Source organism: Anguilla anguilla, chromosome 1, assembly GCF_013347855.1.
Source record: "Anguilla anguilla isolate fAngAng1 chromosome 1, fAngAng1.pri, whole genome shotgun sequence".
In the NCBI taxonomy this organism is placed as follows: domain Eukaryota; kingdom Metazoa; phylum Chordata; class Actinopteri; order Anguilliformes; family Anguillidae; genus Anguilla; species Anguilla anguilla.
The window spans coordinates 13,911,407-13,927,738 of NC_049201.1; the positions used below are offsets into that span (position 1 = coordinate 13,911,407).

The following is a 16,332-nucleotide window of genomic DNA, read 5'->3' on the forward strand; positions in this document are numbered from 1 at the left end:
GGGCAGCATGTAAGCAGTAACATTACTGTGTAACACCGGGCGTGAGGACTGGGGCAGCATGTAAACAGTAACATTACTGTGTAACACCGGGCGTGAGGACTGGGGCAGCATGTAAGCAGTAACATTACTGTGTAACACCAGGCGTGAGGACTGGGGCAGCATGTAAGCAGTAACATTACTGTGTAACACCAGGCGTGAGGACTGGGGCAGCATGTAAGCAGTAACATTACTGTGTAACACCAGGCGTGAGGACTGGGGCAGCATGTAAACAGTAACATTACTGTGTAACACCAGGCGTGAGGACTGGGGCAGCATGTAAGCAGTAACATTACTGTGTAACACCAGGCGTGAGGACTGGGGCAGCATGTAAGCAGTAACATTACTGTGTAACACCAGGCGTGAGGACTGGGGCAGCATGTAAGCAGTAACATTACTGTGTAACACCAGGCGTGAGGACTGGGGCAGCATGTAAGCAGTAACATTACTGTGTAACACCAGGCGTGAGGACTGGGGCAGCATGTAAACAGTAACATTACTGTGTAACACCGGGCGTGAGGACTGGGGCAGCATGTAAGCAGTAACATTACTGTGTAACACCAGGCGTGAGGACTGGGGCAGCATGTAAGCAGTAACATTACTGTGTAACACCAGGCGTGAGGACTGGGGCAGCATGTAAGCAGTAACATTACTGTGTAACACCAGGCGTGAGGACTGGGGCAGCATGTAAACAGTAACATTACTGTGTAACACCAGGCGTGAGGACTGGGGCAGCATGTAAGCAGTAACATTACTGTGTAACACCAGGCGTGAGGACTGGGGCAGCATGTAAGCAGTAACATTACTGTGTAACACCAGGCGTGAGGACTGGGGCAGCATGTAAGCAGTAACATTACTGTGCAACACCAGGCGTGAGGACTGGGGCAGCATGTAAGCAGTAACATTACTGTGTAACACCGGGCGTGAGGACTGGGGCAGCATGTAAGCAGTAACATTACTGTGTAACACCGGGACAGGGGACTGTGTGAACTGTGTGAATACTAAGAAAAGAGAGGAATTTCGGGGGAAGGGGAGGGGGCTGCACAGAGCCCACTTGTGGCTTGGGCCTGGGTTAGACAAACAAAGACTGTTCAACACAAACCCATCCTGGCAGCCTCAAATCATCTTTGGGGGGGGGGGGGGGGGGGGCAAGGGACGAATGGGTGGTGTTATTCCCCTCGTATCTCCAGGATCTCCTGTGATCTCTTCTGACATCACCCCAGCATGCACCCCGCACCGTGCCAGGTTTGCATACGTTATTTTTGAAAAACACGCCAACTTTGCGGCCACTCACCCCGCATCACTGGCAATGTACACGACAACAGAGGACAGTCACACGCAAATCAAGGTCGTGTTACCTCATCGGCCACAAACTGCTTAACCCCACCCGCAACTCCCCTGGATGAAAGAATAATCTCTTGTTTATACATATTTATATATATATATATCTCTTGTGGATGAACACAATCCAGGCCTAACTTGGGAGGGAGTGAAATCTACAATCACAGGCAGAAAAGAATGAATCTACAATCGCAGGCAGAAAAGAATGAATGAATCATGAATCTGTGATACTGGCAAAATGGACCGTGACAAGATGCAAGTTGAGCCAAAGCATCAATAGACATGAATTTGTTCATTTTCCACACCTCAATTTACTACAGTACAAAATTGCATAAGTGCAGGGCAGATTATAGGGAACATAAACATTGAGTGTGTCATAAGGCAGCTGGAGAAATGTTTATCATCTCACAGGACAGCCGGTAAAGAAGAGCCTCGCGATATATAATAATCCTCCTGCATCCTCCAAGACACGAGCCTTCACTTAAAGCCATTTGGACATTCCCTTGGCAACACGGTCGGTATCACACTCTCAAATTACTGCCATCTGGTTGACTTTGTGTGTGATACTTGCCCAAGGCTATCGTGGATAGGAGCTCTCCTTCAAATGGATTCAGCGGAGACAGTCAGATTCTGACTTCAGACAGTCCTGCCTGTTCCTTGGCATCCCAAACATCACATCAGACCCACCCAAGAAGAAGCTGAATGCAGAAGCCTGCAGTAACGACTCCATGACCAAGCTGATAACATCTTTAGTGGGAAACAGCATGGCGTTTAGAGATGTGGAGATCCTCCTTGCATTCAGGTTCCTCAAGTGGACCTGCCTATTTAGCTGCATGTTTTGTCAGATTTTTTATTTATTTTTTACATTTTGTGGTATGTGAAACCCCACAACAACATGCCAGTGAGCTAGCCCAATATAAATAGCAGCTTTTTGAACCCATTCAAAAGTAACATAATTATGTGGGCAAATGAGCAATTAGCCCCGCTGATCTCTCTTGCTCGCAGGCACAGTGGTGTAGGTTTATGAGCAAGGATTAAAGTCCAGTCAATCTCATCTGTAGCCCTAAGCCCGAAAAATACAATGGGGAAAAAAGGACTAATGAGCTAGGCTGTCTTTCCTAACGGGCTGAAAAGTAGCATTGTTGGATTCTTCTATTTGAACTGGGCTAATTAAACGGTACCTTCAAGCTTCCGTTCTGACTAGGTCTTTAAACAATTCAGACAAGACGTGGAATTATAAAGGTCCTTTTCCAAAAAAAGCGAATGCAATTCATATCTATATCTGATGACAGTCACGTTAGCAAAGCTGGACGCCCTTCCATTACCCTACTGAGAGCCAAACCTGCACTTCTATCCTGTATTTAGTACAATGGCTGTGAAATTAGACGCCTGTGTCTAACAATAACATTGTCTTAAATTATTGCCTTTATCTGTCATCGATACAAGGTGCAGTGCGGTAACGCATATACCACTTTAAAGCTTAGACTTCGCACTTCGTTGAAAAAAAACCCATCTCAGTAAAACCACTAGAGATAACAAAATAAATATTAACCCAGTCCTCTTCCCCAAAGGAAGGCTGCAACTGACACCCCAGGTTGATGATGACGGTATTTTATAATCCAGTAACTGTCAGCAACAACTCAAACAACTGCTAACCCAGTAGGATCAGGGAATTTGGTCGGTTTGGTACAAATATGCTCTTTATTTCAAGCTTTGAACCTTGTCTGTACTGTATATAGTCTTGGAGACAACGGGGTTTATTTAAGAAAGGGGGGATTCTTACCAAACTCCCTGGGTTTAAAGTGGAGTTTAAGGGGTCAATCTTTAAGTATGACAGCCACTGAAGCGCTCCACAGTTGATTGTGTACTGCGGCAGCGAAGGCGTCTGTGGTGTCCCACAGTACGGACGCCTGAAAGGAAGACCTCAGTTTGAATGCAGCGCGCTGGAAGTGTGTAAATAGACCCCAGTGGTCTTCTGAAGGGTCCTTGAGGCCACTTGGGCAGCGCTTGGCGGAGACAGTTCACAGCAGACTCTGACGGCTCCTTCAGACACACCTTTCAGGTGTTGGGTTTTTTTTTGTTGTTTTTTTTGCGGCACATTTGACTGCAGGCAAGTAGAGGAATAATGGGTCCATACCCTTGTTTAGGGGTTCCTCTTAAAGGGATATTTCACTTTGGTATAACACAAGTAATGTGTGTGTGTGTGGTGCTTACCCCATTGTATTTGCTTAGCGTGAATACTAGCATCATCAGCTGTCCCTGCTGACCGTTAACAGCATTGCCGGTCTTCCTAGGTTTTCCGGTTCTCAATTCACTCCCATTCATTTTCACGACCTTGCTGAAATTAACAGTTTTAAAGCACAAATAAACTATGAAGGACAATAGATGTAATTCAGCAGCCTACGATGTACACTTGAGCATGACAACATATTTACATGGGTGTGTGCATAACAAAAAACAAACTATGGCTTGCTGCATTTCTCTATTTCTGAAAATAGTTTATCTATCACTAATCTAAACCTGGAAACTGCTTATATCAGCTACAAAAACTTGGACCTCTTGCCTTAAGTAATCTCTTTTTATCAATCTATTATGCTCCATAGTTAGTTTGTGCTTTAAAACTTAACTTTGGCAAGGCTGAGAAAATTAATTGTGAATTGGGAACCAGAAAACCAGTAAGAACAGCGATGGTAACTGATACTGCTAGCATTCACGTTATGCAAGCTCGTGCACCCTTTAAGAGTGGTGACAACAATGTTGTTTATTATGACAGTGTATTTATAACACCAGAACTAACAAGTTTGCAGAGTGATAAATCTGATGCTTTCTTGGTAACATTTCGCATTTTTTCAAATGCAATGAATAATTTGCATGGCTAATACACAATAAATATTCAAAAGCCCCAAAATAGGTTGTCTTCTCTTTAATATCTGAATACATAACGATCACAAATTAACATGGCTACCCATTTCGCAGTTAAAACACAGCCTAGAGCAGAGCTCTACAGTGCTCCATTTTAGGAGCATTTGCTCCTGAAAATTGATGTGTAGTAATTGGCTAAATAATTTGGAAGCGCATCTACTAATTAGGATACATTAGTGCGCTCCTAAATTTCACAATTTAGGAGGATGTGCTCCTTTGAAAAACTGTTAACATAGAGCCCTGCATAAGCGCTCCTCAGTTTTCTTGTGAAAAGCATGGTACTGACTTCTGATATGTTCAAATCAAAGGCTTATTATAACAACCCATAAAAACACAAACTCTCTACAACCATTGGTAAAAAAAAACAAATAATTAATCAATATAAAACTACGCTTCACAGTTTTATGATTTAATATGATTAAGACATCTACTAAATTTGAGGTCGGAAAAAATATGTGCGTTAAAAGGAAATAAAGGTTGGCTGATTTACAAACCATTCTGAGCCCTCTGTGTGCTATTAAAAGCAAGCTAAGGTGTGACCAATCCTACTGAAGGGTACACAGCCAGTACAGGAAGAACACCGAGAGCTCATCTCCCAGCCTTATCATAAACAGACATCCTCAGTGACCTCCTCGCTCCCAAAATAACAGCCGAGCACCCTCTCTCAGCCTCCACAGCGGGGTGTCGTCAGACTAAAGGAGACAGAAAGAGATGTCAAAAGAGGGTGTGAACTTGAAAGTGAAATGTTTTTTTTTTTGTTTTTGTTTTGTTTTTTTTCCCCAGATGCTGCAGTAGCAATCTAGGTCACAACTCCAGGGCACCTTGCTTGGGTTGGCGGTCCGCGAGCATGCCGAAGGTGAGGTAATGTAGGAACACACGCGTTCTGCCCCTGGAGGACTGCAGCCATTGTATCTCTCAGCTCCACTGTGAATACTGCAACCTGTAACCCAATACGACTGCAAGAATTACATTACACTGCTTTCTGTGCACAGCCACTGCATCCATCTTCACACGGCACCAGATCTAACCTAGCCTCCCCCCCCTCTCTCTCTCTCTCTACCTCTCTTGCTCTCTCTCTCTCTCTCTCTCTCTCATGTCCTACATATCTTATTAAGTGGGTATCTTGGGAATTCTATTTTTAACCTCCTGCAAGTGCATCAGAGAAGGCTGCAGAGATAATCCGGTTCTTCATACCTCGAAAGGTGCATGCCTATGCAGCAAGATGCTCTTTCTGGTTTCTGAATATTGCTTTCTCTTCTAAGTCGTGCTCGACTGCGAGTGCACACGGAGTGTCAGCGGGAAACTCAGACGGCCCAGCTGTGTGCGACTCCGCAGATGTGCGCTGGCGTCCTTATTCTCTCTCTATATATATATATGTAAGGCTGACGCTGTCTCCCTGACTCCCTGGAGAAGAAGCATTGACTGTGACCCACAGCCGGTTCCGCCTGTGCCACTTATGACTAATGCAATCACGGCAAGAGTCACACGCAGCAACCTGTGCGCTGATTGGAGGATCTTCCAAAGCAGAGTGGTATCTCAGAGTCTACGTGGACTGTAACAGTCACCCTGGCTAATCATCAGCCTTAACTCCCACACCCCTTCCACCGTGGCTGTGACACATCGGGGTCAGAGGGCACAGGGACCGCCACACGCCCCCCACACCCCCCCACCACCACCAACACACTCTCACACCGTCAGCCCACAGCCCCGCCACGCAAACGTGAGTCACGCCTGGATTCTGCCACCGCCGACAGAGAGGGGGCGTGAAGGAGCGCGAGCGGGGAGGGAGATGACGCTCGGCTTGACCGCCCGCCGCCGGTGAGGGCGGAGGACCGGCAGACTGCGTAAGCTGTGTGGAGAGGAGAGAGAGGCCAGGCTGGGTACACTGTGTGAAGAGAGGAGAGAGAGGCCAGGCTGGGTAAGCTGTGTGAAGAGAGGGAAGAGAGGCCAGGCTGGGTACACTGTGTGAAGAGAGGAGAGAGAGGCCAGGCTGGGTACACTGTGTGAAGAGAGGGAAGAGAGGGAAGAGAGGCCAGGCTGGGTAAGCTGTGTGAAGAGAGGGAAGAGAGGCCAGGCTGGGTACACTGTGTGAAGAGAGGGAAGAGAGGCCAGGCTGGGTACACTGTGTGAAGAGAGCGAAGAGAGGCCAGGCTGGGTACACTGTGTGAAGAGAGGGAAGAGAGGGCAGGCTGGGTACAGTGTGTGAAGAGAGGGAAGAGAGGGCAGGCTGGGTACAGTGTGTGAAGAGAGGGAAGAGAGGCCAGGCTGGGTACACTGTGTGAAGAGAGGGAAGAGAGGGCAGGCTGGGTACACTGTGTGAAGAGAGGCCAGGCTGGGTACACTGTGAAGAGAGGGAAGAGAGGCCAGGCTGGGTACACTGAGGGAAGAGACGGAAGAGAGGCCAGGCTGGGTACATTGTGTGAAGAGAGGGAAGAGAGGCCAGGCTGGGTACGCTGTGTGAAGAGAGGGAAGAGAGGGCAGGCTGGGTACGCTGTGTGATGAGAGGGAAGAGAGGCCAGGCTGGGTACACTGAGGGAAGAGACGGAAGAGAGGCCAGGCTGGGTACGCTGTGTGAAGAGAGGAGAGAGAGGGAAAAGAGGGCAGGCTGGGTACAGTGTGTGAAGAGAGGGAAGAGAGGCCAGGCTGCGTAAGCTGTGTGAAGAGAGGAGAGAGAGGCCAGGCTGCGTAAGCTGTGTGAAGAGAGGGAAGAGAGGCCAGGCTGGGTACGCTGTGTGAAGAGAGGAGAGAGAGGCCAGGCTGCGTAAGCTGTGTGAAGAGAGGAGAGAGAGGGCAGGCTGGGTCAGAAGACCGGGGCAGGGAGGCCTGTTCCCCAGGCTGCTGTCCATCAGCTGTCCCCCAAACAGCAGCGGGTCCGGCGGGGATGTCAGCGACTCGTTCGGCAGAGTCAGGGAAATAAAACCAGGGCCTGCTGCAGGGTACCAAGCATCTTCATGGTCCCACTCTGCCTCCTCTGCTCCACCAGCGCACCTCACAGCAGGGATTAAGAGCAGCCACAATGCTCCTCTCTTCAGACTCTACCTTTAAGACTAACTTTAACACTGCACTCCTCTGCAGGGCAATCTCCAATCTCTGATCTTTTATGTAACTCCTGTATCTTGTATCTTGATCTTCTAGCACTTTCACATTCCAATTGCAGCAGTCATACCACCATGCACCCTGCTCCTACCGAATAGGCTGAAGCTAAGCAAGTCTGGGCTTGGTTAGTACTTGGATGAGATACCTCCTGGGAAAGCGTATTTGCTGCTGGAAGTGGTATTGGCGGGCCAGCAGGGGGCAATCTTCCCTCTGGTCGAATAAACCCCAAGGCCCTAGTGCAGTGATGGGGACACTGTGTTGTAAGAGATGTCGACTTTTAGATGAACCGTTAAACCGAGGTCCTGACTCACCGTGGTCATTAAGGACCCCATGACACTCATTGCAAAGAGCAGGGGGTTCCCTGGGGGTCCTGGCTAAATTCTAAATCTGGCTCTCTCAAACTTTCCACCTAATTATCCCGATTTAATTAGCTAAAACTTGTTCTTTCCCCCTCCACCTCAGCAAACGTAGTGAGCGTTCTGGCGCAAAATGGCTGCTGTGCATCATCCAGCTGGGTGCTACACGTTGGTGGTGGGTAAGGTGAGTTCCCCCTCAGCACTGTAAAGCACTTTGAGCATCTGGAAAAGTGCTATATAAATGAAATGTTTTATTCATTCATTCATTCATTCATTCATTCATTCATTCATGTTGCACTAGTATCTTCATCCTGATGTTGTAGTTCTTTTATCATATCTCTTGTAATAATGTCTCACATTTAGCTAAAGCCAGAGCTTTACTGCTTGAACTACACTTGTTGTTCATGGCTATGGACAGATGCTACTTCATGAAAATTGTACTTTTATCAGACTTGTGCTTGCATTCGTTTCAATGACCCTCAGTATACACTGACTGCATGTCGCTTTGCATAAAAGTGTCTGCCAAATAAAATGTAACGTATTGTAATGTAAAATGCAACTCTACATAAATGGACTGCATTTATATAGCGCTTTTATCCAAAGCGCTTTACAATTGATGCCTCTCATTCGCCAGAGCAGTTAGAGGTTAGGGGTTAGGTGTCTTGCTCAAGGACACTTCGACATGCCCAGGGCGGGGTTTGAACCGGCAACCCTCCGACTGCCAGACAATCGGTCTTACCTCCTGAGCTATATCGCCACATAAAAAACCGGTTTGAACCGGCAACCCTCCGACTGCCAGACAATCGGTCTTACCTCCTGAGCTATATCGCCACATAAAAAACTCTCCTTTGAAACAGCAGTAGATGAAGAGAGTCTGGTCATTTAATTAAACCCAACAATCTCCTAGCCCTCTCTCCATGTCAGAATCTGAACTTTGAGTACTGCAATGAGACCATGACGGCTCACCTCCCATACCTGCTGCCTTCATTCACTGAGGCAATATAAGAAAAGAAGGAGAAATTTGTCTATTATCCTGTGGAAACTGTTAGCAATCTGAATTTAAGAAAAAAGAATTCTCCTTCAGAATCCATTGACTAGAAGACGGTATCGTGTCCACCGGCTGTGTTAAGACATGTACCTCCTTGTTTGATCGATAATACATTTGAATAAATTTGAAGAAGTGCACGGATACAGAGCCAAAGTTCTTACAAAAACTTAACCGATGAGTGTTTTTTTTTACCATCAGCAGTATTTCCTTTAGGGAAACAAATCCACACTGAAGGATCACATTGAGCAAATCTTTATTATGCTGTTTGATGAGACACTGAAAAACTTCTCTTCAAAGTCTTCGCTAAGCGTGGCGTGATCTGCACCCGTGCTGCTGATTCAATGCTAAGCTGTCAGTTAGCCGTGTCTGCGTCAGCAGCCTGTCTGCTCCCTGCATTCTCCGCTCTGCCTGCCTACAGCACACCTGCTTCCTCTGCCTCCGTCCCTAATGATGCAGCTCTCAGGCGACTCAGTGCACTGCTGCTGCACTGTTTACCGTCAGGCAGTGGCATGAGTGATGCCTTCCCCAGCTGAAGAGAAATGTCTCAAGAGTGCTGGGAAACATCCTGGTGAGATACCCGCTTGGTCAGGAGCTAGCGCTATCATGAGAACATTCTGAAAAATAGTTTTAGAATGTACTCATTGCTCCACAGACATTCTGTCCCAAGTCACATTCTGGACATGTTGCTCACAAGCTCACTGGCAACAAACCCTGATGGTTATCGTTCAGTCATGAAGGAACACCATGGAGGATTTTATAAAATGTTTTCTAGCTGGAAAAACAAAATTGAATAACATTCTACGAACATTCCTGCCATGTTCCTCGAAACGTAAACATACCTCACAAGGGACATTCAGGAAACCAGATGGAACTGGCACGTTGGGAATGTTTACCAAAACTTTCTGGAATGCTCCGGGAAGCAGGAATGGTGCGCTGGGCTGACGGTTTACCTTGGATCGGGTCTGGTCTGCCGCTCTGCATAACTGAGCGGGTGTTCAGCTGGGACCCCCGGGGGAGGGGGGGGGGGGGGGGGGTCGTGTTTACCTCATCGCCACATCAGCAGAGCTCTGAGCTGTGTGCTCAGCACTGACCCCTAAACGCCCCCCGCTCTCCTCCTCCCTCTCCTCTTCCCCCTCCCCCTCTCCTCCTCCGAACGCCCTCCACCTGCTCGCCACGGTCACCCCGCTGGGCAAACACCGGGCTCGCATTCCCGAGCGCTCTGTCCCGCGCTCGGCTAAAGCCCAGCCTGACTCTAAAGCAAGCGTGCCAACACTCCCGGTAAACAGAGGATTGCTCTACAGCTCACCCACTCCATCATTACAGATCCACCATTACTGAGAAAAATAAACAGAATGAGCAATCTGGCCTAGCTTTTAAGATTCTGTCATACTCGGGTACCCCTATCTGGCTTTAGCAAACATCCCCATCTCAGGTATTCTGGTACTGTGACCTATTCTCTCTCAGCTCGATCCTCCCACCTCCCTCTCTCCTGAAAGCCCAGGGCATTCAGAGGCGGTAATCAGCGGGGTAATGAGCTCTGTAACTGCCTAATAACCCAGCGGTGGCTCCTTTGCATTAAGCACGGCCCACGCAGGCGTAGGCAGCTACACCGCACTCCTACACGCAGGCGTGGGCAGCTATACCGCACTCCTACACGCAGGCGTGGGCAGCTATACCGCACTCCTACACGCAGGCGTGGGCAGCTATACCGCACTCCTACACGCAGGCGTGGGCAGCTATACCGCACTCCTACACGCAGGCGTGGGCAGCTATACCGCACTCCTACACGCAGGCGTAGGCAGCTATACCGCACTCCTACACGCAGGCGTGGGCAGCTATACCGCACTCCTACACGCAGGCGTGGGCAGCTATACCGCACTCCTACACGCAGGCTTGGGCAGCTATACCGCACTCCTACACGCAGGCGTGGGCAGCTATACCGCACTCCTACACGCAGGCGTGGGCAGCTATACCGCACTCCTACACGCAGGCGTGGGCAGCTATACCGCACTCCTACACGCAGGCGTGGGCAGCTATACCGCACTCCTACACGCAGGCGTGGGCAGCTATACCGCACTCCTACACGCAGGCGTGGGCAGCTATACCGCACTCCTACACGCAGGCGTGGGCAGCTACACCGCACTCCTACACGCAGGCGTGGGCAGCTACACCGCACTCCTACACGCAGGCGTGGGCAGCTACACCGCACTCCTACACGCAGGCGTAGGCAGCTACACCGCACTCCTACACGCAGGCGTGGGCAGCTACACCGCACTCCTACACGCAGGCGTGGGCAGCTATACCGCACTCCTACACGCAGGCGTGGGCAGCTATACCGCACTCCTACACGCAGGCGTGGGCAGCTATACCGCACTCCTACACGCAGGCGTAGGCAGCTATACCGCACTCCTACACGCAGGCGTAGGCAGCTATACCGCACTCCTACACGCAGGCGTAGGCAGCTATACCGCACTCCTACACGCAGGCGTAGGCAGCTATACCGCACTCCTACACGCAGGCGTGGGCAGCTATACCGCACTCCTACACGCAGGCGTAGGCAGCTATACCGCACTCCTACACGCAGGCGTAGGCAGCTATACCGCACTCCTACACGCAGGCGTAGGCAGCTATACCGCACTCCTACATGCAGGCGTGGGAGAAAAGGTGGCTCAGCGCTCGAGGGAGGGAGGGAGGGGGGCAGTGGGTCCCCCCCCCCCCTCCCCGGGTTAGTCCCGAGGCTCAAAAATCTAAATTACGTTCAAACTCCTTCCTCGATGTTCAGCTGTCCTGGCTGAGAGAGATAAGCACTGACCAATTCAACATCTTCACGACTCCTACCTCTCCTTCCCAGCTAATGCTGCTGTTCCTGCACCCCGCAGCCTTCTGTTTAGCTACAGCAAATTGTCTGTGCGATAAAAGGGCGGTAATGAGTTTAAAATGTTACTTCATTCACCTTAAGCGATACAGCGCAAGAGCTTGGTAAAAGGTTAAATGAATATTCAAGCTGTTTAGTGTCTCTGATAAGAAAGCAGCAGGTTCTCCAGAATATTTTCACATCTATCAAGCACCTGCTGAGGGATAAGAGATAGGATAGGAGACTGCTCCTCAAAACCTGGTCATACCCCTAAAAGCAGACCAGTAAATACACAGAGCCGGTTAGAATGTCTGTTGACATGACTGAATTTTGCTAAGACAAAACCCCTGCTCTTTTTTTAAAAACAGGAGTATATTTTCTCCCCACATCTCCATAACGAGCGGGCCCTCTGCCAGCGCATTAAAACCCAGCCTGAATTTCACTATGAGACTTGACCCGGCAGGTTGTTTTTATTAGTGTATGGAGCAGTGTGCTTATGAAAATTGCTCACTCAAACTTGCAGCCCGGTGCTGCAATCTACACATTTGCAGCTGTGTGGAAGTTTCCGGAAGAAGCAATGGCTGTTCTGACAGCGCGCTGGTCACAGGGCCGAGGGAAAGGGGGAAGAGCTGTCCTCTCTCCAGCAGCACACAGCCACAGCCCCGCCGTCAATCCATCCGCTGGGCTGTTATGACAGGGGAGGGCGCACAATTGTCTCCTGCTCTCGCACCCACTTCCTTCAGCACCGTTCCTCAAAAAGTGGCCCATCAGAGATTAGATTGGAAGACTTCTGTTGTGTACTGCGTTGTTTGTGTGTGTGTGTGTCTGTGTGTGTATACAGTATGTGTGTTTGTGTGCGTGTGTCTGTGTTTGTGTATAGTGTGTGTGTGTGTGCGTGCGTGTCTGTGTGTGTGTGTGTGTGTGTGTGTGTGTGCGTGCGTGTGTCTGTGTTTGTGTGTGTGTGTGTGTGTATAGCGTGTGTCTGTATGTGTGTGCGTGTTTGTATGTGCGTGCACATGCATGTGTAACTTGTTTACGTGCCAGTACAATGGTCCAGTAATGAACAGAGAGCAGTCTGACCCGCAGCCCTGCTCAGTAGTGTCAGCGTTATGGAGCGGCCATTTCATATACTGCACTGAACAATGAGCGCAGTGTGATGGACGAGCTCCACTGGGCCAACCCTGCACCCGCATCTCTGAGTGAAAGAGCATCACAGGGATCCCTCCCCAAGCTCTCCCCCTGCACTGCTAAACTTTCACAGCACACCTCCACACAGAGGGGGTTTATAAGGGCGTGTTCAAACTCACTGCAACTTTAACTGCAATGTCCAACTGCACGCTCTTTACCGCAGGAGGAAGGACACTACTCTTCTCAGTACAACTTCACTTCAGCTGGAGTACACAGTAATCTAAAACTTTATTCAGTTTTTTAAAAGTTCACATTCCAGCATTTTACAAAGACATAATGACTGGCAACATAAACAACTGCTCATGAGCTGAGACAGAACCGAGAATTGCAACAAAGTTTGCTCTTGTGAAAGCAGCAGCCTTTGGCAGAGCCGAAGGAGGCAGTAACGCTGCTCTCTGGTGCATCGAGGCTGTGTTTACGCAAGGGATGGCGAAGCATGAGGAATGGAGGGTTGTCATGCAGCCAACGCTCATGTGCCGTTGGGTGTACTGCGGAGTACAGTCAGACTGCCGTACGTACACACGCGCCAGACAAAACGTTGCGAATTAACAAGTGTTTATGTTGCTCGCTCCAAGGTGGTAGTCGAGTCCATTATTTAAGTAAAAAGTAACTCCTGTGCTTGTGTGTGTGTGTTTCGGTGTACACACATTTTTGTGTCTGAGTGAGTTTGTAGAGCCATTTATCTCAGAAGTGGACTCAAAGCCAATTTAATAGTGTTTTTAAGCCTGAGTCACAGTTTTAACCCTGGGAAAGAGTCCAAGCTTGGAACTTTGATAGTGATTATTCCAATAATGTTATGTAATATTACAGTTAATTTCTGGATTGCGCACTCGGGTGTATTCGTGAGAAATTAACAGAATCTGTTCAAAGTTAGTTTTCAAGTAAAACCAGCAGGGAGAGAGAGAGAAATGGAAGGAGGGAGATTAAAGCAAAGGATAAGAAACCCCAGCGGTAAGAAGTAAACAGAGAGAGGTCTAGGGAAGGTGAGAAGATAAAGTTGATGTGAAGACCGGAGTTAAAATTTGCTGTTAAGCGCAAAAATAAAACGTCTGATGCACATATCTGAGGTTTTTAATCAAAGAAAGCCTTTAGCTGTCAACTGTGGTCACCTGTCAGTGCGATCCTCTGATCAAGCCCCCTGAGTCCCTGTGAGAATGTGAAGATCAGGGCTGATTCTCCACACAATGTGTCTGCAGGCTGTCTGCTCTGGGGGACAACTTCAGCTGCCAGATCAGCATGCTCTTCTCAGACACCTTCACCAACACACTCTCTCTCACTCTCACACACGCGCGCGCACACACATTCACTGTCACACACACACGCACACACACGCTGTCACACACACATGCACGCACGCACGCACACGCGCACACACACGGGCACATGGGCACACGCACACACACACAAACACACAAACGCACGCAGACACACACACGCACATACACACATGCACATACATGAACTAATACATGCTCGAGGTAATCCAGGATGATAAGCAGAATCGTGGCGGAAGCTAAAAGGAAAATGCATCGATCATTTGCTCATTTACTGGCTGTGCTCTTCCGGCAGCTTTGACTCGTGAGCTTCAAAGGTACCGATGGCTTTTTGATGACAGTGAGATCCACTGAATTACAACAGCTGACAATGTGCCAGATCAAGAGCATGAGACACAGATGTGTTGCTGAGGTGGAAGTAATAATGTATTCACACCGCTCGAAGATTTCATAAAGTTCAAACGACACTTTTCCATTTCATTTACAAAAACACAGTTATTACCCAATTATTGGAACTGCAGGCGACTCCACGTCAGTGACTGTGGAACGTTCCAGAATGCACTGCATCCTCTAGTTAAGCATCTGCAGATGCAGCACGACTCTACATTTCATTCTTTTCGTACGCGCCCCCCTTTTTCTCCATTGGCTAACTGGCCCTGGAGTAGGGGAAGACGTGTAACAGCTGAGGCCAGGCGTGCGGCGGCTGCAGCGGCATGCGCGTGGACCGGCGCAGTCAGGCAGCGTGCGGGGCTGCCTATTTCTCCGAGCGGTAAGACCCGGAGGCCCGCTGGGGCGCTGGGAATAGAGAAAGCTCTTTCCGCCTGACAGGAGCGCGTAAGTGCTTCCTCGCTCCGCCGGGTTATTTCTGGAACGTTCCTCGGCATCATGTCTCTCTTTACAGGAAGTGTTGGAGGAGGTGCAGAGCAAGGCTTTCCCTGCCCTCTCACAATAGGCTGGGAGCAGTTAGACGCAGAAACGCAGGACACAGCACCGCACTTGTGTTCAGCACGACAGCAGCAAATCGCGTTTATCTAGATTTGCAAACAGGTGTGCAATATGCATGGAAGACGCAAAAGTATTGAGCAAAATTCGGTATTAAAAAAGGTTTATTGAACTAAAAAATGTCGATGCACATCAGCTCTGACAAAGGAAGACATCCAAAACCCATCAGTGTCTTTTCAGTTCAATAAATTTTTTGGAGCCTAAGGGATCTGCAGACCTGAACCATTTTTTCAACAACTGAATACCCACATACAGCACTGTGCAAAATATTTCTCAAAATTATATCTCAGGACCGCACCATAACTAAACGCCACCCTCAATAAAATGTTACAGTTGACAGTTTGTGGTAAAGGTTTCGTAAAAATGTAGAAATTGGACTTCAACCATACGTATAAACACATACATGGACACAGACACTGAAGTGTGATGCTTGTGTTATTGCAGTTTTCGGCTGCATGTTTTTGAATGGTTTTCAGTGGAGGGCGTGGGGGAGGGCGGGTGGAGAGGACTTCAGTGCAGATGCAGGCCATCTGGCTGTGGATTTCACACGGGAGCGCGTCAGCGTGCATGCTCACGCGCCCACAGGCGGCCGCCCTGTCGCAGCGCGTCAGATGGGCCGCGACGGGCGTGGCCCGGCGGACGCGGGACGCGCTGTGAGGACGACGCACCCCGCTCAGGGTCAGACAGGCAGGGGCCAATGGCAGTGTGTCAGTCTCCTCCAGGGACAACGTGAGGGGCTGCTGTGCAGGGTGCCTGATTAGTGACGGTGCAGACGTGGGGTCAGGGAGGACTACCAGAGCACAGGGGGCTTTACTCATCCACAGGGATGTGTTTCCCGTGATCTGTTCACAGGGTCCAGCAGAAGACTTTCAAGCAGAGAGGGCAGGATGCATAGGTTACATGGTGCCATGGTGTGCTGGTCAGCTGCCCCCCACAAAGCCATTCAAGAGCCCAACCCTCACTGACAAACCAATTCCACCATATTCCAAACTGCTACTGAAGAGTAGCTCTATGGTGAATGGGTTCAGGTTTACTGCATTATGCAATAGCACTGTAACTGCTTTCCCCATTTAGCCTGTACGAATATAAAGCGGATTTACACACCAAAAGCTGTACTTACCTTTAGAACTCAGCGAGTCAAACAGCGATGCGTTTCCCCCTGCAAGAGAACGAAACGCAAGCTTAAAATCAGCAAACTCGTTTAATCTGCTGACT

The 16,332-nt window shown here is 49.1% G+C and overlaps 1 protein-coding gene across 1 annotated transcript in view; it reads right to left on the reverse strand.

Annotated features, from left to right (window-relative positions):
- Positions 1 to 16,332, reverse strand: part of rtn1a (reticulon 1a) — a 51,816-nt gene that overhangs the window by 23,893 nt on the left and 11,591 nt on the right. The window contains exon 2 of the mRNA XM_035394897.1: positions 16,238 to 16,276. Coding sequence (XP_035250788.1) covers positions 16,238 to 16,276 — 39 coding nt within the window. The remainder of the gene's footprint in view (positions 1 to 16,237; positions 16,277 to 16,332) is intronic.